This window comes from Eucalyptus grandis, chromosome 7 (genome assembly GCF_016545825.1).
Source record: "Eucalyptus grandis isolate ANBG69807.140 chromosome 7, ASM1654582v1, whole genome shotgun sequence".
Classification (NCBI taxonomy): Eukaryota; Viridiplantae; Streptophyta; class Magnoliopsida; order Myrtales; family Myrtaceae; genus Eucalyptus; species Eucalyptus grandis.
In genome coordinates, this window is record NC_052618.1 from 49,638,205 (window position 1) to 49,662,408 (window position 24,204).

Below are 24,204 nucleotides of genomic sequence, written 5' to 3' on the forward strand. Positions count from 1 at the left end.
TTTAAGATTTCCAATCTCCATTGCATTCTTAATAAGAGATGTGAGAGCATTAGTCATCAAGATAAACAGGTACGGCGATAACGGATCACCTTGTCGAAGACCTTTAGTAGGATGAAAGAACGGTAGAAACTCTCCATTTAATTTGACACTGTAAGACACTGTAGAGATGCATTGGAATATCCAGCCAACCCATTTAGTATGAAAGCCAAGTTTTAGGAGATAATCACGGAGAAAATCCCATTCAACCCTGTCATATGCCTTCGCATATCTAGTTTCAGCACCTTTGCATAAAAAGTTCTTTCTACGTTTTCGATTCTAAGCGATGTAAAACTTCATGAACCAGCATGACATTATCTTGTATTTGGCGACCTCCAACAAAAGCCGTTTGTTCTGGTGCTATCAACTGTGGTAGCCAAGGTTTGAGTCCGTTGGCAAGAATCTTGGATATAACCTTATAAATAAAGTTGCAAAGGCTAATAGGGCGAAACTGATCTAAACGTTCTGGGTGAGGGATCTTAGGAATTAGGGAAATAGCAGTGCGATTATACTCCGGTAATAAAACCCCTATATGAAAGAATTGTTGCACGGCTAAAATTGTGACATCCTGAAATTCGACTCTATTTCGATAAAATGAAATGTGCATTTCGTCGACGTGCCTATAGTCCTTTTTCTCTGAGCTGATCACTCACGAGTTAGCTAACCTATTGGATGAAGCCGTTAAGGGATATATCCGCGGTAAAATCCCTAAAAGCTACCTAATTGGTTGGATTGGACTAAAATCGCGTCCGGTCGATTTTAATCATGAAATTTAATTCGGTTTTGGGAATCGAATATTCGGACGTGTCACAATTCATTTTTAGGACCGTCTCATCGTCATCAATTTATCGAAGTCCGAAATTTCAAGAAAGAAATTATCGGAGGAAGATTCGAAGACCGGAAGAAAAAGAAAGGGAAATGGAAAGAGAAAAGAAAAATTAGAATATTATTATTCTTTTTCTTTTCTTTTTCTTTCTCTCTCTTTTCTCTCTTTTCTCTCCTCTCCCCTTCCCCTCCCTTCGTGCGTAGCCTCCCCACCGCCAATGCCCCTTGCCAATTTTAAATTGGCTTCTCTTTCTTTTGTTTCTACTTTTGACTAGTCAAAAGAAAACCCTTCTTCTTATCCCTTCTTTCTCTCTTCTTCTCTCTCCTCTCTCTTTTTCCCCCAACCCCACGTGACCGACTCCTTCTCTCTCTCTTTTCTTCTTCCCCTTCGTGCGAAACCAGAAAGGAGAAGCTTGAGCGGAAGTTGCAGGCGCACGGAGACCGCAGCTCGCCGAAGCCGCCGTCCGCGCGCCCGCCGCTCGCCGCCGTGCGTTCAGCCGCCCGTCTCCTTCGCGCCTCGCCATCCCCGCCGTGCACCGTCCAGGCCGTTCGGCCTCTGTTCAGCTCAGTTCAGCCCCCGTCCGGCCACCTCCGGCCGTCGTTTGAAGCCGCCGGACCTCCACCGACCCTCCTCGGAGCACCGCCCGCTCTCCCGAACCCTTCTCCGCCCCTAACCATCTCTGTTTTCCCCTGTTTTGCAGCCAACCAGCAACCCACGAAATGGGTTTCCAGCTGGTTTGGGCCCGTTTTGAGCCATTTCCCGGCCCCGGATCCTCGAGTCGCTTTGGGAAGAATCGTTCCTCGCGTCGCCGCCGTCGGATTGATCCGATTTGCGCGCGATTTGGTGAGTAATCTCACTAATCTTAGATTAGTTGGCTAATTATGCTTAAGGTTGGTTTAGATTTAATTAATTATGTTTAGGTTGTTAGATTAGAATTAATTAGCAATTATTAGTTAATTGTGATGTGATTTAGATAAATTGATTGTGCAATTAGCAAGTAGACGTGGTCTACTAATTATTGGAAGTGCTTCAGGAATTTTCCCGACCCTTAGTGGGCTCCAATTAGGCTTTTCGGGCCTAAGTGGATTTTTTTGTATTTAAATATTAATTTTCGGAATTAAATTAAATAATTATTTATTTTCCGAAAATTCAAGGGAGATGGCCGGGACCGGAAAATTGTGCTGATGACTATGGTGAAGTCCGTTTATCTAATCGGGCTTTAATTTGAGTTAAATGGGATTTTTAATGTTAATTATTTAATATTCGAAATTAATTAAATAATTATTTATTTTCTGAAAATTCAACTGAGATGGTCTGGAACCGGAAAATTATGCTGATGACCGTGGTGAAGTCCGTTTATGTAATCGGGCTTTATTTTGAGCTAAATTGAATTTTTTATAATAATTATTTAATTTTCGAAATTAATAAATAAATTAATTATTTTTCGGAAATTAAGATTTTGATGGCCGACGACCGAAATCTCGTGCTGATCGTCGTGGTGCAGTCCGTTTATTTATTTGAGCTCCACGTTGTATGGAATTGAGTAAATTGTGATATTTTAGGGATTTACCCTAAATTGATTGGAATCGATTGAGATTGAATTATCGATTGGTGAATGGCCAAGTATGTTTATTCAGCATTTATAATGTTTTGTTGAGTTGATTTATTTATTTGATTGAGAAATCGTTGGGCATTGGTTGTCGGTATTGAAAGTAAATTGGTAACCACTGCAAAGAGGACACGTGGCTCGGTGAATTGGAATGTCACCTGGAAAATACACGTGAGTTCGGTGGTTGAATATGTCACCTTGGCGAAAAGGTCGCCCGAGAGAATGCACGTGGCTCGGAGACTCGGTATGTCGTCTGGAGAATGCACGTGGCTCGGTGACAGGATTTGGCATCTAAAAGGACACGTGGCTCGGTGATCGATGCGTCACTTTGGTAAGCGAGTACCTTAGAGAATGCACGTGGGTCCAGCATTCGGAATGGCATCTAAAAGGGCACGTGGCTCGGTGAATTGATGCATCACCTTGGTGAGATAGCACCTTAGAGAATGCACGTGGGCCGGGCATCGTAAAAAGGACACGTGGCTCGGTGGCTTGATGTACCACCTTGGCAAAGAGGTCGCCTTAGAGAATGCACGTGGGTCCGAGGTTTGAGGCACGTGGACTCGGAGACTTGGAAGGTCATCCTGGAGAATGCACGTGGCCTAGCTTTTAAATATCCCACAGTGGGGATTGATTTGTTTGGCATGTAATCGACTAGGTCGATGCTTTGATTTGATGTGGTGAATTGATTGCCTGAATGGAAATGACCGTGAGTGGTTTTGTTGGAATATAATCGATTAGGTCGATTTGATCGATGCTTCGATCGGTGATATGATTGCTTGGGTGCCTATTATGAATTGTGCGACTTGCGAGGTGGGATCGAGGCCAAGGTAAGTCCTCCGCCTCGTGCGTGTTTAGGCAGCCTGTAGTATAATAGTTTATCTAATCGGGCTTAGTGGGGTAGAACTCGTTGAGACGTAGTCTCATCCCGGTTGGGGAAAACCATTTCGGGACCCATTTGAAGAGGCGAGAAGGAGGAATCCGAGAAGGAAGACTCGGAGGCGAATCTTAAGGAAAAAGATTTTGGAGGAAGAAGGCAATCCTGAGAGGGGCCTTGAGTACGGCCTAGTTCGTCTAAGTTTATGTCTTCTTTTGAAATCTCCGTTTTGATGTGAATAGTTATGAAAGGGTTTGTGGTTTGTATAAAAGTGTGGTTATAAATTTCAATATGAAAAATATGGCCCTGCTTTTCTATCCCATCGTTTTATTGTCTGGGGATTTTAACTACTTCCGCATGTGCTTAATAATTGAAAGGGTCGGCGATACATTGTCCTGAGATATCGCATATTGAAATCGACCAAATAGAAGGATGTGCACGTGCCTGAGGATCGGGGCGTGACAAAAATGATGTCTTCTTGCAGGATATCCCAATGAGCACGATAAAACAGACCATTCAAGCCATCTGGACCGGGAGCTTTTGTGTCCCCTAGTTGGAATACTGTAGTATGGACCTCCTCACAGGTAATTGTAGCTATTAAATGTTCATTAATCTCCTCTGTCACAATCGGATTGCAAAGATTTAGAGTTGGGCCATAATCTCTGTTCCCTGAAGATGAATATAGCTGTTGAAAATAACTAAGAGTCATATCTTTAAGAGCAATAGGATCACGAATCCAGTTTAGCTGGTCATCCTGAAGCATTCTGATCTGGTTTTGTTGACGTCGATTGACCGTCGTGGCATGGAAAAATTTAGTGTTCCTGTCACCCCATTTAAGCCAATTAACCCGAGATCGCATGGCCCAAAATTTTTCTTCCTGCTGCCATAACTCCTGAATTTTAACTTTCAGATTTGAGATCTCATCAGTATTTGAATGGAGATGAGGCTGATTGGTGAGAGACTGAAGCTGGTTCTTAAGGTGAGAAATCTGAGTTTTCGCATTCTTAAATTTTGAACGACTCCATTTAGATAATGCAACGGAAACAGAGAGCAACTTTTGAGGAAGTGACACCTCTCCAGGCTGAGAAGAAGTCCATGATTCAGCAATAATGGAACGACAGTCGGTATCCTGGAGCCAAAAAGCTTCAAAGTAGAAGGATTTTTTCCGTTTACAATTTGGAAGAGCTTCCGTTGACAAGAGGAGAGGGCTGTGATCAGAGCCGAGGGCTGGGAGGGCAAGTACTTCGGCAAGAGGGTAAGCCAATCTCCAATTGTTTGTACAAAACATTCTGTCTAATCTTGCCTTTACCAAAGCGTCACCTTGTCTGTTGTTTGACCATGTAAAGGCACATCCTTTGCTGCCAAGGTCCAGAAAATTACAGTCATTGATAACATCACGAAAAGAAACCATTCTAAAAGGCTCGGCTGGACATTTACTGACTTTCTCCCAAGAATATAAGACTTCATTATAGTCCCCGTACATAACCAGGGAAGCGAGTTGAAATTACTAATGCGTCTCAAAAGCGTCACGGGTGTTGTCGAAGAGAATATCGAGCGAGGAGCATGTAAGCAAGTCAGACGCATAGTAATGCCAGAATCAAGATCAGTACAGATGGAGTCTAGCATATCTAAAGACTGGTAAGTAATATCCAAAGAGACCTTGTTAGACCAAAAAATGGCTAAACCACCTGCCAAACCTACTGGCTCTTGAATAAACCCTGCTGAGAAATGAAGTTTACGTTGAATAGACAAAATCTGTTGAGTCTGATTCTTTGTTTCCATCAAAAAAACAATATCAGGCTTCTCTTGGGTCACTAAGACCCTAAGCGCTTGAACTGTCAAGGGATTGCCCAACCCATGACAGTTCCAACTTATAAGTTTCATGGTGCCCCTAGTGGCTTTTTAGGGCCACCCACCAGAGCCCAACAGGAAGATGTGTCAACCTCAGAAATAGGAGTATCCTGTAAAGCAGATTCATCGAACTGCTCCTGTAATTGATGCCGAACCTCTTGATGCATGGAACGTTTAATCTTTTTAAGGGGTCCAGATCGTGCATTAAGATGTGAATGTTTAGTCTTCTTCTTCACTTGAGTAGAACTAGCAATAGGTTGGTGCACCAAATTATGTTGCTGATCCCTAGACTGACCATCCTGAGTAGCTGGAATTGTTTCTATGAGAATAGGATCTCTAACTGATGGTTCCATAGTTTGCTTACCTTTATTTTTGTGTGCGGAAATATCAGGTACAGCATGGATAGATGGTTTCACTGAAGTAGCAGGTATAGCAGGAACCGGGTCCAACACAGGGATGATTGCAGAAGAGCTTTGAGGGGTCTCAAGGATAATCTCTGAATCATAAAAGGTACACCAGAAAGGACTATATTCCCGTGCCTCAGCTCTCAACCAAGATCCAAATAAGAACCTGGTGTCATCTAATTTAGTTTCATCATAGGGAAAAGTTTGACAGGCTGTAGTATAGTGTCCGAGGATGCCACAGGAATAACAGTAATATGATAAGCGTTCATATTTGAAGTCCAACCAAAAATTTTCCCTGCAACTTTGAGGAGAATCCCTGTTGTCAGTGGTCGTTGAAGGATGGACAGTATGTCGTATTGAACAGTGACAAAGAGATCAGATTGCTTTTCACAGAGTGACACAAAGCTTTAGCGAATCAATTAGAATATTTTAATGCAAAAATCACTTGTAATTTTCTTGAATCCAAATGCACGGCACGCAATCTCTTTTCACAACATGACTCATGTACATTTCTTTTTGGAAAAATTACCAAAAAATCATAAACCTATTGTAGTTATCTTTGTAATAGTCATAAATCTATTTGTTTGGCCAATTAAGTTCTCAACCTTTTACAATTTAGACCGGACCCGGATTCGCCGCTTGACACTTATTTATTATTATTATTATTTTAAAAATACAAATATAAAAAAAATTTCAAAAAATTCTGCAATTAGGACAAGGCTGAAAAATAGTTTTGAGTAGTTTTCTCAAAAAAAAAATGCATGAAAAATCCTTTAAAAAAAAATCTTATCTTTAGTGAATACGGTGATCTTCTTCTCAAGCCATTTGGCTTGCAGCTAAGATATCCATCCATTCATCCTCTCACTAGTTGATTAACTAATGTAATCAAGTTTCCAATCTTAATTTTTCTAATCACAATATTTTACTTAGATTTTTAATCAATCAACTATAAATCGAATTAGTGGCAGCTTGCAGGTTAAAAAAAAAAAAAACGAACTGTAAGTCACGAACTAGTGGGCTTGGGAGAGTCTAGACCAAGCCTAGGCTTAGAAAACCATTAGCCTCATGCGCTTGCAGGAGGCTTCAAAGAGGTAGTGACAAATGTGTTGCTAGGTGTCAAATTTTCAGCTTGCGAACACTATTGGTGAATAAGCAAATTATCGATTGAATAAGTAATTGACCACCTCTTCTTGCGATTATAAATGCTAATAATAGTAAACCACACATATGATATTCAATGATGCATCAAATCCCACCAATATACTTGGTTGGTTGCCCTTGAAGGATATTAAAGGTAGCTCTCCTTGTTTCGAGAGGTGGTTCTCACTATGTATCACGTTACCTTTATAAGGTTCAAGAGATGGCTCTTACGATATAACACTTTGTCCCACGTGAAGCTTAACTTTAAGGGTAAGTAAAAAAGATTAAAAGCTCATATAAGCCTTTGGATGGCCCGAATTTTCAGGTCCGGCCTGGGACAAGATTTCGCAATCCCGCTTATTTATACTCAAAGTACTTTGATAAGTTCATTAATAAGTTAAAAAAATAAACATATAAAGAAGTGATCTTTGAGGAGAAAAATCTAGTAACGATATCTAATTTTAACACTAAAAAAAAAATCGAGCTATGGCCCAACCAGCCCTGTATCTCTATTTCAACCTCTACCGAGCCTGCAAATTCCATGAAGTTGTAAATGCTCGCGTAATTGACGGAGTACTAAAAGACTTCTCTCTTTCTTTCTTTTTTTTTTCTTTTTGGTTGGGTTATGGTTGCTTGCTTTCACGACGCACTTGATGGAATGTCGAGTCTTCGTCTCCATGGTCTTCCCAATCCTCACGTAATTGACAGTGAATATGAGGCACCAATTTGTTTAGTCTTCAGTCTTTGTCTACATGGACTTCATGGAATACGAGGCACCAATTTGTCCTTCACATGGATCTGTCGCTTTTGTAATATATTTATCTTAACATGCTAAATCACATGGCAGAAAATAAGTGGACGATAAGCCATGCGCAATAATTGATAACAATATGCCACATCATTTATCTTACGAAATTTATAAAATAGTCTTAGGGTGTTTAAAATATTAATTACAATATTCATTTATACTACCACACTTTGCACCCTATAATTTCTACTATTTCATGGACTTCAAAGCATAGTGTACGTTACTTCCCATAGTGGAATCAATCAATAATTGAATTTTGTGCAGGACCGGAGAGTTAAATGCAGCTAAGACTGAAAGTGGAGATCACAAGAGGAGATGGGAAACAGCTGTTTCTTATTCTTCACTCTACCCTCTTGTGGTGGTGGAGCTCAATCACAATCTTCGGAGCATACTCACATAACCAAACAGATCTGCTCGCGTTAGCCTCCTTAAAAAACGCAATACACAAAGACCCATTTAGAGTCTTGAGCTCTTGGAATGATTCTACTCATCATTGTGAGTGGCAAGGTGTTTTGTGCAGCAAAAGACATCCTGGGAGGGTCACATCTCTGTACCTGAGATCACAAGGCTTGGAAGGTTTCCTATCTCCTCACGTAGGTAACCTCTCTTTTTTTAGGGTCATATTTCTGCAGAACAACAGCTTTCATGGCGAAATCTCACCACATATTGGCAACTTGTTTCGGCTACATGTTCTTGTTCTTAGTAACAACTCATTTGGTGGGTCAATACCCTCCAATCTTTCCCGTTGCTTGAACCTCGAGATCCTAAATCTCATAGATAATCAACTTGTGGGAGGAATTCATTCTAATCTTGGTTCTTTAACAAGACTTAAAGGCTTGGGCTTGTCTTCGAACAGTCTTGTAGGTCCTATTCCTGGTTCGATTGGAAACCTCTCACTGCTACAACAGCTCTCCCTGGCAGAAAATGCGTTAAGCGGAGAAATACCTGAGGAATTGTGCAGACTCAAGAGATTGATATTCTTCCAACTATCTTCCAACAAACTATCCGGTGACGTTCCAGCAGGGATTTTAAACATCTCTGACATTATTATATTCATTGTTAGTCACAACCAATTGTGGGGAAGCTTTCTTAATGATGTTGGCACCACTTCTCCTTCTCTCCATCTACTTGGCGCCAGCGGTAATTTGTTCACCGGGATGATTCCGTCAACGTTAACGAATGCCACAGGTCTTGAAAACCTTTTCCTTGAGAACAACAATTTCCATGGGCCAATACCCAAAGATCTGCGTAGGCTAAAGGGCCTTCGCAATATTGTATTCTGATAACCACTTGCAAGATGACTTGAGTTTTATTTCTTCTTTAGTTAATTGTTCCAACTTAAAAACACTCGGAATGCAAGGGAACTTGATTCACGGATCTTTGCCGAAATCCTTCTGCAATCTCTCCACCAGCGTTAAGGGAATAGATATGTCAAACAATCGGATCCAAGGATCTATTCCTTTAGCCCTCAAAAATCTTTTCAACTTGTCTGCGTTGGCTTTATTGAATAATTTTATAATCGATCGCATTCCTGACTCCATCGGAGCACTTTCCAACTTGCAGGAACTTGGTTTAAGAGGGAACATGTTGACTGGAGAGATACCGTCTTCGATTGGTAACATTACGTCATTAAAGCTCCTTGACCTTTCCTCCAACATTTTCCAAGGCTACATACCACAAAGTCTCGGTAGCTGCAAGCAACTAATTGGTCTTGATCTTTCCAACAATAACCTAATTGGCTCAATTCCTGCTGAAATCGTGGGTCTTTCTTCCTTGTCGATCGTCCTTAGTTTAGCAAATAATAATTTAAGTGGATCTCTTCCATTGCAAGTTGGATCTTTGAAGAATCTTGGCGAATTAGATCTGTCTTACAACAGACTGACCGGCTTAATTCCGGCGTCCATCAGTGAGTGCTTGGTATTGGAACGACTTCACTTAGAAGCTAATTCTTTTCATGGTCAAATCCCCGAAGCTTTATGTCCATTACGGGGTCTACAAGAGCTGGACCTTTCCAATAATAATTTTTCTGGTCCAATCCCGAGCTTTCTCGCAGAGCTCTCACAACTCATGTATTTGAATTTGTCCTTCAATCAACTAGGAGGAGAAGTTCTGGAGGGTGGAGTTTTTCTTAATGCAAGTTCTGTATCGATTTATGGAAATACGGAACTCTGTGGAGGTGTTCCCGGTCTGAAGCTTCCTCTTTGCAAATCACCAAGCTCTAAGAAGGTTTCTTCAACCAAGGCTAGAGTAATATATGTGGTAGCTGGCAGTTTGTTATGTTTAGCTTTGTTGCTTCTATGTCTGTCTATCTCCTACTGCAAAAAGAAGCAGACGACAGCCAATGCCTCCACTTCATTATCTTTTGAGAACCAATTCTTGAGGATTTCTTATGAAGAACTCCTGAGAGCGACTAATAGATTCTCTGAAACCAATTTGATTGGTAAAAGGAGATACGGCACGGTTTATAAGGGGATTCTTGATGGCGGTGTCACGGTGGCGACGAAGGTGCTCAATCTAATGCAAAGAGGTGCTTCGAGGAGCTTTATCTCCGAATGTCAAACTCTAGGAACCATTAGACACCGAAACCTCGTGAAGATACTAAGTGTCTACTCGAGTGTGGATTTTCATGGAAATGACTTCAAAGCTCTAATATATGAGTTCATGGCTAATGAGAGCTTGGAGGAGTGGCTGCACCCTAGCACTATAGGACGAGATGATGAGCATGGCGAATCGAGAAATGTGAGACTAGTGCAGAGGTTACGCATTGCCATTGACATAGCTACTGCAATCGAATATCTCCACAAGAGTTGTTATTCAACAATCGTTCACGGAGATTTGAAGCCAAGTAATGTGCTTCTGGACAACAACATGGTGGCTCGAGTTGGAGATTTCGGGCTTGCAAAGATTATTTCAATGGTGTCTGCTGAAGCCACGAGAATTCAGGACCAAGGTAGTTCAACTTCAACTGCAGTCAGAGGATCCATTGGTTATGTGTCTCTTGGTATGAATCTATCATATTTTCTTGATTAGTTTTTCATTGAACAAACAAGATCCTTGGTATTATGTTATGCTTCGTATGCTCTAACACCTCTTTCTCACAACATTATTTCCTATTTTTTTTAATTAATAGCTTCAATTGAAAAAGGAAATACATATGTTTGTGTACGAAAAGATTTATAGTAGCATTTTGTAATCGTATTGAAATTAAGACAAGAATAAATCATCTTAAATTTGATCATTGAATGGAGATTTTTTTATTTTTTTTTATAATCAAAACTTGTGAATTCGTACCAATAAATAGATTAAGCATATTGTGTTCTATCATGTTTACATATTCTTTCTATAATTTGTAATCTATCTCATGCCATGTTGATGCCGTGAAAATGGATTGTGTCTAATATTGTCATAAGGTCACAATATGAGAAATTGATGAGAACTTGTGATTCACTTTTGGTAAGCCATGACTTAAGGTCTTGATAGTAAGTAATTGACCCCTCATGGTGGACCCTTTCCTTTTGACTTGACCTATAATTCCATATTTCTAAAATTTGTTTAGATGACATGACATTTAAGTCTGAATCCGCCCAAGGTCTTAAACCTATAAATGCACAATAATATCACACAACATACACTAATTCACAGCATGATGGACTCCATCCAACTTTCACTCCCCTAAACTTCTTGTTTAGAGCATATTTAGACAAATTTACGCATTAAACAAGTATAAATCCATTAGAAATAACAAATCACTTAAAGTCTCTTCTGATATAGCTAGTATAAGTACCTAGAGGGGGGTGAATAGGTATATAAAGGATTTTTCTCAATAATTGCACAATACTAGACAGTTGATAGATTTGAGACAAACGATAATCAAAGTAAGACTGAGAGAAGAGAAAATTGAACACGCGATTTATAGTGGTTCGGCTTATGTCAAGCCTACATCCACTCTTATGCACTGACAGCCTATTGGCTAGATTCCACTATGAACAAAGAGATGTTACAGTGTTGTTCTCCCTTGCTTTCACGGTGTAGATGATCTACCACACTCGCTCAAGGTATCACTAAGTATGAACACTCTTTGTGAGTACAATTTTGCTCAAAATGTATCGACTGATAATCAAGGTGCTTCAGACTCTAGAATTTCTCTATCGATCATACACTAAAGTAACTAGAACGTCTTCCTTTTATACTCCTTTATGCCATCATACCCGTTGGCACTTACCAAAGGAATTCCTCCAATCTACCCGTTGGATGGAATCAATTAAAAAGATCATTCGAGCTATTAAAGGAACCTGACGATAGCCCATCAATCATGTTCGCCCATACAATCAGGATCTTGATTTCCAAGAATAGAACATTCCAAGAATATTTCGTCGATCATCGAATCTTCAAACGATCTTGATTACGAATAAAAGAATCCGTTATATTTATCCAGCCAAGAGATCTTCTCCAGAGGATAGGACTAAATCATCAACCAAATACTTCGGCTCTGGATTGCCTTCGTCATTGGATTAGAAAAACTGTCAATGAGAATAGTCTCGAGTCTTTAGTGTTGAGTGTTGAGTCTTGAGTCTGGTGATCTGAAAGTCTTCATACTCAAAATAGAAGATCTGTACTTATCCAAACTAGACTGATAGAAACGTTTTGTCAGCTTCAAAATATTCTGGAAAGATTTCTCCAACAATCTCCCCCTTTTTGATGGTGACAAAACTTTCCTGTAGATTTGAACAACTTTGACTCCGCAAAACATTACTCAAGCAATATGGCTATCTCATAAAGATTAATAAATCAACCAGACTCTGCATCCACAAAAAATCGGTTAGCTTTTCATGAGTAAGACCATATAACAACACTTGATATAAATGCAAACAGTCAAACATCAAAATCCACACAAGTCAGTCAAATTCAAGTTCACACCCAAGTCATACTCAAATATTCAAACACGTCAAAGTTTAAAGAGTTTAAGAGTTCAAATTGCAATTCTCCCCCCTTTTGTCATCATTAAAAATGTGAGAGAAGAGTCAAGTCTGCTTGGGAACGCACACAATCTGGAAATCTCCCATCGACTTGACGATGCCTTCCAGCCTCTTCAAGTCTTCCCGTAGATGAGCCACCTCTTCTCCTTTGGCATTGGCTTGAATTTGAAGAGCGAGGTCTTTCATTTGATCTCCCAGGGTAACAGAAGATGCTTTTCCAGCATTCTTCATGACTTGAAGTTCACATTCCAGAGCATAGATTTGACCCTGCATTTCCAGAAGAACATCAAGGATACGATGAAAATCTGTGGTATTGTCCGTTTGTGTGCTCGCATTTGCTCTTTCGGATGGAGTGAAGGTAGACGATGGAACTTCTGTGGAATCGAGCAGATTTGGAGTTGACGTATCATGTCCTTCCTCAAGCATTTGAGCAGCCTGAAAGTCTTCTGGATTTGCTAGTGAGCAACTCACACCTTCACTGATACCAGTCCTTCCTTGCTCGCCATCTCCCCCTGTCTCTAAGACCTCAATTGGGGAAGAGTGATGGTCATGCTCATCTGCGCCTTGATTTCCTTCCTCTGCAGCTTCATCTGCAGACTTTTCTTTTTCTGCTTCTCCTTCTGCTTCGGCTTCTTTTTCTTCATCTTCTTTTTCTTTCTCTTGTTGCTCCTCTGCTTCTCTGTTCTTTGCTTGTCCCTCTTCTTCTCTCTGTTCTTTTTCTTATGCTTCTTTTCCTTTCTTCTGATGTTCTATTGATTCAGGTACAGAACGTCTGGTTCTTATCAATGCAGAGATAGTGAAATCTTCCTCCTCATCTTCATCCTCCAAGATAAGAGTTCTTCTCTTTTTGGATGGAGCACCCATGGGCTCCTTCCCTTTTCTCTTTGATGCAGAAGATACTGGAGTCTTCACTTTGAACTTCTCCATTGCCTTACTAAGCTCTTTCAGATGCATTTTAGTCAGCATTTTCAAACCCACCACCATTTTGTCGCATGGTCGAACACAAAGAGTATGCAGAGGTTCAATGTTCAAGTGTCTGAAGATCTTGGTCACAAGACCAGAATAAGGCAATTGGCCCTTGTCCTTCACCATTGCTCTGTACATGCGAAAGAGAATGGTGTGAGGTAGAGAGAACTTTTTCCCTGAATTGATCGCATACATTAATTTTGCCTCGGAATTAGACACGTCAGTCTTTGATGTAGACTTTGGCCTGATGCAGTTGATCACAATTTTGTGAAGCAAGATATTGATGGCATGCATTCTTGAATATGTAACTCTTCCTTCTATACTCCTGTCTTTGACAAGTTCCAGAGTGGTACGAGCGATTGAAACCTTGATTGGTTTATATCGTCCTCTTTCGACTCCAATTATGTCTGCCAACATGTCCACATCCACCTCATAGACTTGGTCTCAAACATGAATGATATTCTATTCGCATCCAAAAGCTAAGATTCGAATAGAAGTATGCTATTAATTGCGCATAACCGCCTGTGGTATCGGAGCAGAATTGCTCAAGTTGAAGCAGATTTAACTTCTCCCTTAAGTTCACATTAATGGCATCCAAGAAATCGAAATCAACACTCCTAGGGTTTATCACCCCTCGTTTCCACAGTCTGAAGAACAGATTCTCCTGTTCCTTCGATTTAAATAAATCCATCCTTTTTGCCTTCACCTTCATAGCAACACCCATTCTAGGTTGAAATTCACTGAACATTTTATCATCATCGTTCCCGTCAGTCGGATTCAGTCCCGATACACGAGGGTCACTTGGAATATTCGCAAGTGCTTCCTCAGCCTTTCCTTTGGGAGCAATTCCCAAATCCTCCATTCGTCACAAAAATATATACTCATTCCCATAATTCTTATCTTTAAGGAAATCATCTATATAGTTCAGCAGAGTCCAAATGCTCTTCAACGCACGATAGAGCTTGTAAATAAAAGAGGGTTTTTGGACTCTTACAGGGTCTGCGTCCTCGATTATTTCTTCCTCCGGTTGATGACTCACATCTTGTGGGGTAGATGATGAAGAGTGACGTGGTGGAGAGTGAATTGGGCTCTGTTGCTAACTCGGTAAATCTTCCTCTTCGGTGAGATCGAAATGGGTAGGTCCCTCCTTCATTCTCTGTGGTCCCCTGTTCGCGATTCTTGAAGACTTTCTCGAGGAAGACATCCTTTCTTGTCGATGAAAGATTCCTTTACTCGCTTTCCCAAGAAAAGATGACAACTTTCTCGAAGATAAACACAAAGTAGAAACAGGATCGGGAGGAGAATGCTTTTTAGGGTTTTGAAGATTGAGCGAGGAAAACTGTATATATATATAACTTAGTTTAAAAAGGAAAAACCAATCGGCACAAAGGAAAATGAACAGACGCCTCTTTTAAGGTCAATAACTGCCAAATAGAAGTTAATCTTTTTTTGAAAAGACAAGATTCAGTTTTTCACGGAAATTATAAATTAACTGAACTAATGATCGTACCTTTTCGAGATTGAATAAAATAACAGCTTACAGTCTATAGCCATGAATGTCTGAGTCTGAGGGTTGGAGAGTCTCTAGACTTTAACTTCCTCAAGCTTCAAAATGTTGAGTCTGGAACGAATGAAATCGAATTGATTTTTCTCCAAAGGCTTTGTGAATATATCCGCTAGTTGATTTTTTGAATCAACAAATTGAATTGAGATTTCTCCATTTTGAACATGATCTCTAATGAAGTGATGGCGAATCTCTATATGCTTTGCTATTGAGTGAAGAATTGGATTTTTAGTGAGATTGATTGCGCTAGTGTTGTCACATCTAATCTCTGTGCATGAGTCTTCAATTCCAAAGTCTTGTAGCTGTTGTTTTATCCACAGAATTTGCGAACAGCAACTTCCAAGTGCTACATACTCTACTTCTGTTGTTGAAAGAACCACAGTGCTTTGTTTCCTTGAAAACCAAGACACTGTCCTGCTTCCAAGCAACTGGCAAGTTCCCAAAGTGCTTTTTCTATCAACTCTGCAACCGGCCAGATCTGCGTCTGAATATCCTTGAAGATTAAAGTCTCCATTCTTAGGATACCAAAGACCGATGCTTGAAGATGAAGCAACATATTTAATAATACGTTTCACAGCACTGAGATGGGATTCTCTAGGATCTGATTGAAACCTAGCACAGATACAAACACTCAACAAAATGTCAGGTCTAGAGGCAGTAAGATAAAGAAGTGAACCAATGATACTCCTGTACAGCTTTTGATCAACTTTCTTCCCTTCTTCATCTTTGTCTATCTTCAAAGAACTTGACATTGGTATGTCGGTCTTTTTGCACTTTTCCAGTCCAAACATTTTGACAAGATCATTAGCATATTTTTCTTGATAAATAAAAGTTCCTTCCTTCAATTGTTTTATTAGTCTGTCGTACCAAGCTCGAGGTGCTTGCTTTAAACCATACAAAACCTTTTCGATCGAAAACGAGTCCGCTTCTTTGGGTCTTCAAACCCTGGTGGTTGTTCCACATAAACTTCCTCATGGATAAATCCATTTAGGAAGGCGCTTTTGACGTCCATTTGGAATAACCTGAAATTTTTATAATAAGCAAACGCAAGTAATAGCCGAATAACTTCTAACCTTGCTACTGGTGCGTAAGTCTCATCATAGTCTATTCCTTCTTCTTGCGTATATCCCTTGGCCACGAGTCTTACTTTGTTTCGTACGACTCTTCCTTTCTCATTCATCTTGTTTCTGAACACTCATTTAGCTCCAATAACAGTTTTACCTTTTGGTTTTGATGTCAATTCCCAGACATCATTAATGTTGAACTGTCTAAGCTCTTCTTACATAGCTTCAATCCAGCTTTCATCAGATAAAGCTTCTTCTATGCTCTTTGGTTCAATTTCAGAAACGAGAGCCCAAAGACTAGACTCTTCACGCCTTTTGGATCTGGTGCCAATTTCTTCATTAATTTCGCCGATAATGAGATCTTTGGGATGATTGGACTTATGCTTCCAGTTACTTGTTGATTTGTCTAGTTGATGATCTCTTTCTTTATTTGAATCTTCACGAACAGCTTGATGCTGGTCTTCCAAAGTCTGAGATGCTTCTTGAGTTGTAAGCTTTAGAGGGTCTGGAGCAAGTTCAGACTCTTCATGATGAGTCTGACTGGATTCATCTTGCGTAGAGTCTTGAAATTTGACATTCATTGACTCCTCCACAGACTAGCTCTTCTTGTTATAGACTCTGTAGGCTTTGCTTGATGTAGAATATCCAAGGAAGATGCCTTCATCTGATCTTTCTTCAAACTTACCAACTCGATCTTTTGCATTTTTCAATATAAAGCATTTGCAACCGAATACATGAAAGTATGAAACAATAGGCTTCTTATCTTTGAATAACTCATAAGGGGTTTTCTCTAGAATAGGTCTTAAGAAGACTCTATTGATGATATAGCATGCTGTTGAAACTTGCCCAAAATCGTGAAGAAATCTTACTTTCAATTAAAAGAGTTCTAGCCATTTCTTGAAGAGATCTATTCTTTCTTTCCACAACTCCATTTTGCTGAGGAGTATATGGAGAAGAGAACACATGCTTAAAGCCAGATTCATCACAAAATTTTGTAAAATCTTGATTTTCAAATTCACCTCCATGATCTGTTCTTATTCTTGAGATAACACATCATTTTTCATTTTGAACCTTTTTAGCAAATTTTTCAAAATACGAGAAGGTTTCAGACTTACTTGCAAGGAAGTATACCCAAGTAAAACGGGAGTAATCGTCCACAATTAGTAGGCAATATTTCTTACCTCCAATGCTCTGAGTTCTGGTTGGTCCGAAGATATCCATATGCAGCAACTGTAGTACATGATTAGTAGAGATATGATTTATTTGTTTAAATGAATTTCTTACCTGCTTTCCCAGAATACATGGAGTGCATGGATCAGTCTTTTGGTATGGTAATTTAGGTAGACCTCGAACAAGCTGCTTTGATGAGATTTTGGCTAATTGCTTCATGTTGACATGACCAAGCTTTCTGTGCCATAAGCTTGCTTCGTCTTGAATTGAGATTAGACATTTTGATTCATTTGGTTTCACATCTAGAAGATAGATATTTCCATGTCTTTGACCCATGAAAGACTGAGTAGAGTCTTTACTGATTCCAGAACATGTTCCTTCTTGAAAGAAGATCTTAAAACCAGTATCACATAATTGACTAATGCTGAGAAGATTGTAATTGAGTCCTTCCACTAGGGAAACATTGCTTATTGTGAGATTTCCAATTTTCACAGTTCCAAATCCCACAATACTTCCTTTGTTGTTTTCCCCAAATGAAACTTTTCCACCATTTACTTGAACAAGCTTTATGAAGCATTTTGAGTCTCCTGTCATGTGTCTTGAGCATCCACTGTCAAGATACCACTTCACCTTTTTCTTGACGGAGACCTGCATTTAAAATAAAGTCCCAAGCTTTCTTTGGTACCCAAACTTTCTTGGGTCCTTTGGTGTTAGTAAGATAAGCAGTATTAGCCAATACTTTCTTAACAGTTTCCAAACCATAGGACACTCTTTTTCAAAGTGATCCGGACTGTTGCACTTTGAACATCGAGAGCATTTCGACCTACGAGACTTTACAAAAACTTTCTTGAAATGATTTTTGTAAGCCTCTCTCGGGGTCTTTTCTTAATTTTTTCTTTTACTTTAGGAAAATCAATTAAGGGAATTGTTTCGCTGTCATACCTAGACCGGACTTATTGAAGTAAGGTCTTTGAGCTGAAAGAATTTTTTTCAAGTTTTTCGGACCCTATTGAAAATTTCTTTGAAATATTTGATAAGTCAGTTTTTAAAAGAGCATTTTCTTTCAAAAGATTATCTTCATTTTCTTTAAGAGTGGAAACAATCAAGTCTAGACTTTTAACTCTTTCTTCTAAAACGTTTTCCTTTTGTTTTAGAGCTGAGTTTTCATTTTTAAGTTCGGAAATTCTTTTGAGAGAAGTCTTAAGACTAAGACACAGTTCATCAATGTATTTAGAAACTTTGATAGGAATTTTAAAATTACTTGCCTCAAATTCACTGTCTGAGTCTGATCCAGAGTCTGAGTCTGATTGTGCCATCAGACATAGGTTGGCATATTTATTATCACTTTCTTCACACTCTGTATCACTCCAGGTTTCGGCTTTGAGAGCTTTTCAAAATTTTTCAGCTTTTCCTTTCTTCTTCTTCAAAAGAGGACAGTTGGATCTGATGTGTCCCTTCTTTTTACATTCAAAGCAAACGACATCTTTGTTTGGTTCCTCATCATCAACAGACTTGGTCTACTGTCTTTGGAAGCTTTGTTTTTTTGAGTTGATCCTTCTTCCTTTTCTATTCAGTTTTCTGAATCTTCTTATCATGAGAGCAAACTCCTCATCGTCCATATCATCTTCGGGAGAATCTGTATCATCGAATTATCATTTGATTTTAATGCAATGGATTTCTTACCTTTTGGATCTTCATCTTCATTGATCCGTTCCACTTCATAAGATGAAGAGTTCCAATCAGCTCGTCGACGAGATAGTGGCATAATTCTTTGCGTCTCTCTAATTGAAGTCTTTATGTGATTCCAATCCTTGGAGAGTCCACGCAGTAGCTTGTTTACCTTCATGGGATCAGAAATTGTTTGTCCTTGATTTTCAAGACCATTGACAATATCTGTAAAACGGCTAAACATGTCAGTTATAGATTCTCCTGGTTTCATTTTAAAGGCTTCATATTGACCGAGGAGAATGTTAATTCTGGTTTCCTTCACTCGATCTGTTCCTTCATAGGTGATATGCAATCTGTCCCAAACTTCTTTTGCTGTAACACAAGAAGATATTCTGTTCTATTCAGTTGGTGACAAAGCACAATATAAAGAGTAAATTGCTTTTGCATCGAGTGCTTGTCTCTTGATTATCTCTTCCTGAGTCATTCCGCTAGTCTCAACAGTTTCTTTCCCTCTTTCAGAGATTGATGTAGCTGTAGGAGTAATTCCTTTTTCTACAACGTCCCATTCTAGAGGATCCTTTGATCGTAGGAAAGCTTTCATCTTGTTCTTTCAGATGTTGTAATCCTTTCCATCAAAGTAGGATGGTCTGGTATTGCTTTGCCCTTCCATCAGCCCTGGTGCTAACATACTAGCCATGGATCTTTTACTCTGAAGCAAAACACTTCAAATAAAGTGAGTACACGAGCTCTGATACCAATTGATATAGCTAGTATAAGTACCTAGAAGGGGGTGAATAGGTATATAAATGATTTTTCTCAATAATTGCACAATACTAGACAGTTGATAGATTTGAGACAAACGATAATCAAAGTAAGACTGAGAGAAGAGAAAATTGAACACGCGGTTTATAGTGGTTTGGCTTATGTCAAGCCTACGTCCACTCTTATGCACTGACAGCCTATTGGTTGGATTCCACTATGAACAAAGAGATGTTACAGTGTTGTTCTCCCTTGTTTTCACAGTGTAGATGATCTACCACACTCGTTCAAGGCATCACTAAGTATGAACACTCTTTGTGAGTACAATTTTGCTCAAAATGTATCGACTGATAATCAAGGTGCTTTAGACTCTGGAATTTCTCTATCGATCATATACTAAAGTAACTAGAACGTCTTCCTTTTATACTCCTTTATGCCATCATACCCGTTGGCACCTACCAAAGGAATTCCTCCAATCTACCCGTTGGACGGAATCAATTAAGAAGATCATTCGAGCTATTAAAGGAACCTGATGATAGCCCATCAATCATGTTCGCCCATACAATCAGGATCTTGGTTTCCAAGAATAGAACCTTCCAAGAATATTTCATCGATCATCGGATCTTCAAACGATCTTGATTACAAATAAAAGAATCCGTTATATTTATCCAACCAAGAGATCTTCTCCAGAGGATAAGACTAAATCCTCAACCAAATACTTCGGCTCTGGATTGCGTTCGCCGCTGGATTAGAAAAACTGTCAATGAGAATAGTCTCGAGTCTTGAGTGTTGAGTATTGAGTCTTGAGTCTGGTGATCTGAAAGTTTTCAGACTCAAAATAGAAGATCTGTACTTATCCAAACTAGACTGATAGAAACGTTTTGTCAGCTTCAAAATATTCTGGAAAGATTTCTCCAACATCTTCTTCTTCCCTAGTCTTCTAAGCATTTTCTTCTATTATTTCTTGTAGAAAAGAAATAGTGTGGTATAGGCATCAAACTGAATCCTGATCATGAAAATGATGAGCCTCGTGTGCATTTCATGTGTGTCCAGTCAAAACCAGCGGTTCAAATTTACTTAATACATGTACTAAGTGCACTAAATAGTTTTCGCCGAGGCCTTCATTGCATAAATTTTCTTATTTTTTCTGTTTTCCCCCTCTACCCTATTAGAGGAAAAAGTCACTCTTGATGTTTAGGCAATTTTTTTAAGCCAACATGTGACAATTGTGGGTGCACTTAGTAGTTTTGGAGAAAGAAGAGTTCATATATTGTTAACTGGTATTTGGTGCACTTTTTACATCCTAAAATCTCATTTCTCTACAGTCGATGCATTCCAACTTTTGTGACAATTTTTACCACTTTAGCATCCGACAAGTGATAAACATCGGCCATCACCAATAAACTGAACGAAAGTCAAATAAAGAGATATGAAAGAAAAAAACCAGTAGAGGGTTTTATGACCATCTACCTTGCTCTGACGGAGGATCACTTGGCCTCTGCCATGCATAGCGAGCCGGACTGTGGAGTGAGGGCTTGCAAGCCATCACTCTATGTTGTGCGCAACTGGCGAGAGCCCTCACAACTGTCCTTGGCAAGCTCTTGCAAATGGACATCAAGCAAAATCCCATGTGACTTAGGAACTTTTTCTAAACAATTAACTTCAATAAAAAGTGTATATTCGTTTCTATTAATGTCTTAATGAAATTTTCAGAGTATGGCATGGGACACAAGGTTTCCATACTTGGGGATACATATAGTTACGGCATTCTATTATTGGAGATGTTCATTGGAAAGAGACCCACTGAGGAGGCCTTTGGGCACAATCTTAACCTCCACAACTTCGTCCGAATGGCTCTCTCGGATCGAGCAATGGACATCATAGACTTAAGGCTTTGGAGTGAAGCTGGCAATCGACAACAAGAGATCAAGATCAGAGATTGCATTATCTCTGTATTTGAAGTTGGACTCGCATTTTCGATGGAATCACCATTAGATCGGATGGACATGACCGAGGCTATAAGGAAATTACACTTGATCAAGGTGAGTTCTGAAACCAAAGAGAGGAGGATAGGTATGTAGCTAAGTCAGTTTTCTCATTTCATCTGGGAACTCTTTCACTATTAGAGAAATTTGTCGTGCAAAGGCAATGCTAGCAAATTGACATGAATGTTTCTCTAACTAGTCTACCTACCCATACCTATTGTGTGTGTTTTTTATGATGACACCAATATCTATATTTTAAAATCATAGAAAATGGATGTATGGATTTATAGTTGTCACGTTCTACCTTTTTTGGATGGAGAGGAAAAGACATAAGTTTAAGTATATTGCTTCAGAGGCGGGCCTATAGCCCTTAGTTAGGCATAGGCTCTCCCAAGCCCATGCCCTGCCCAACATTGGGGTGTTTAATTTTAGTTTCAATTAAAGCTATAAGAATTTTCTAATGATGAGTCACCACTTGCCTATTGGCATCAGTTAGAAACCAAGTGAGACATGGGAGTATACTCTACTTTCTATGCAACTAGAGAATTTAGGAGTGATGACTTGGTTACACTAATTAATCAATCAGTGCCCTCGCGCAGTACATAATTTTGTTCATTTTGTCAGGCAGTTTGGATTGATTTTAAACCTATCCCACTAATATATGAGATGGTCATGCGGGTATACAATAATTAAAATAACAATTAACAACCAAAGAAGTATAAAATAAATTGCCAAGAAAAGTTAGAATCTAACTCTAAGTAGGCTATAAGGAAACCAACTTCAACATATCAGAAGTGCACAACCAATTGGCAATTGAAATAGTAATGCGCAAATAACGACCAAGCATTCGTCTTATAGAACATTCAAATCTTGGGCTAAAGGTCTAAGAGGTCATTCAATTTTGAGCACAATTTTTATCAAAGATTTCACACATTTTAAAAAGAAACTACTCAAAAACTGATTTTTAAACTTTTCCCAAAGATTTCTGATTTTTCTAAATATTGTATGAATTTTTAAAAAAATATAAATTTAATATAATATAATATACTAATCCAACCGGGCTTGTCGGCCCGGGTTCACTGTTGGACTCGGCTCAGCTATTGAGCCCAGTCCGGTGAAACCCAAAACAAAATAAATATAAAAACTAAGCGCAACCCACAATGAAATAAACGTAAGTCGAAGCCTCATTAGACCCACTGAAACCATATCAATGCTCAAGCCCAGCCATTTGATCCGAATTTTTGTTTCTTTTTTTTTTTATTTTTGATTTTTTAAGTTTCCTTATTTTATTCTTTTATTTCTTCCCTTCTTCTCCACGTCGTCTTATTCACGACGACCCCTTCTCGAGCGATGTCCTTCACCCGAAGCTCCGAATTTCTTAGACAAGCCTCGAGCCAAAGCTCAAGGTGCCGCCGAGCCACCACCCTTCTTCAGTCGTCTACTCCGACCGCCACTCGTTGGCCGACCTCCCTGCTGCCGGCCGAGGACCACACCACTCGGCCGGAACCAACACAACAGGAAAACGACAGGGCCAAAGCGAACCAAGCCACGGGTGGCCCCCGAACAACGTCAAGCTCGAAATCGCAGCAAAACGATAAGATTAACAACACGCGAGAACGTCGATTCAGCCCCGAACCAAGAACACGAAAGCTGATCTAACTTAAGCATTTCATCGAGCAGTTAGAGCGCACTGTCTAAAACGACAGGAAAACGAAGCGGCCGACCTCAAATCGCGCCAGGACTTATGACAATCAACATACAAGAACACAGAGACGACACATGGACGACGTGGGCCGGAGCTCGCGTGAGCCGAACGGCCGCGAGCTCCGGTCTGGCATGCCCAAAAACAGGGCAAAAATAGGGTCAGGCTTACTGGAATTTTAGCGCGAGAAAGGAGGCACGGCGGCGTGTCGTCGGCCACGATTCAGGTGCGTTGGCCGGCGGTCTCTCCCTCCAACTCTCCTCCCTCGCTTGAACTCTCACTCGCTGCTCTCTCTTTCTCGGATCTCTCTCTTCTCTCCCCCCAAAAAATCCCCTCTCCTTCTCTCCCTTTTAAGCTCTCTAGCCGGCATGCATGGCGTCGTGCCATGCCAGCTGTCGCTACCGGTCTGCCCCGACCACCAACTCCAGTACGACGCTTGCCCTTGTCTCCTCTGCCTCTGTCGCGTCCACCGTCCTTTCCTCCGGTCTCTGTTCACTGCGGAAGCGTGAAGGAAAAGGGAAAAGGAAGGAGATGGGGGCCGGGCCAGGAAATGAGGAGTGGGCCGGCCCAGGTGGAGAGAAGAGAAAAAGGGGCCGAGCAGGCCCAGCCTTGTCCCGGCTCCGCTCTCCCATTTTTTTTTTTGGATCAATAATTTTAATTTTAATTTTTTAAATAAATTTTAGTACTGGTAATGCGAATGCTCTTAATACCTATATGCTATGCAATTTAATAAAATTTATTTTTGCTAAGGGTTAAAAATTAATTCCTAATTTTCCAATATAATTAATAAATAATTAAACAG

The 24,204-nt window shown here is 39.9% G+C and overlaps 1 protein-coding gene and 1 long non-coding RNA gene across 5 annotated transcripts; both read left to right on the top strand.

Moving 5' to 3' along the window:
* Positions 1 to 1,176: 1,176 nt before the first annotated feature.
* LOC120295357 lies at positions 1,177 to 4,597 on the top strand. 2 transcript variants are annotated; one of them, XR_005552706.1, is made up of 4 exons: positions 1,177 to 1,705; positions 3,830 to 3,929; positions 4,256 to 4,324; positions 4,426 to 4,597. It is a non-coding gene; the product is annotated as an uncharacterized LOC120295357 (long non-coding RNA). The 2 variants fall into 2 exon arrangements; XR_005552707.1 differs by lacking the exon at positions 1,177 to 1,705 and adding an exon at positions 3,464 to 3,526.
* A 278-nt stretch (positions 4,598 to 4,875) lies between these two features.
* On the top strand, positions 4,876 to 21,856 carry LOC104455207 (probable LRR receptor-like serine/threonine-protein kinase At3g47570). Of its 3 annotated transcripts, none has more exons than XM_039316404.1 (5): positions 4,876 to 4,983; positions 5,588 to 5,706; positions 7,813 to 8,145; positions 8,405 to 10,549; positions 21,429 to 21,856. In XM_039316404.1, the coding sequence occupies exons 4-5, from the start codon at positions 8,902 to 8,904 to the stop codon at positions 21,794 to 21,796; spliced, it is 2,016 nt and encodes a 671-aa protein (XP_039172338.1). In that variant the 5' UTR covers positions 4,876 to 4,983; positions 5,588 to 5,706; positions 7,813 to 8,145; positions 8,405 to 8,901; the 3' UTR covers positions 21,797 to 21,856. The 3 variants fall into 3 exon arrangements, with proteins under 3 accessions (XP_039172338.1, XP_039172339.1, XP_039172340.1); XM_039316405.1 differs by having other exon boundaries at positions 7,813 to 8,141; XM_039316406.1 differs by lacking the exon at positions 21,429 to 21,856 and having other exon boundaries at positions 7,813 to 10,720.
* Positions 21,857 to 24,204: the final 2,348 nt, after the last annotated feature.

Bases quoted from the DNA above. Each gene is read 5' to 3' on its own strand.
- LOC104455207 (XM_039316404.1), top strand. From the start codon at position 8,902: ATGCAAGGGAACTTGATTCACGGATCTTTGCCGAAATCCTTCTGCAAT. The intron at 10,550-21,428 runs GTATGAATCTAT...TGAAATTTTCAG, and splicing joins CATTGGTTATGTGTCTCTTG to AGTATGGCATGGGACACAAG.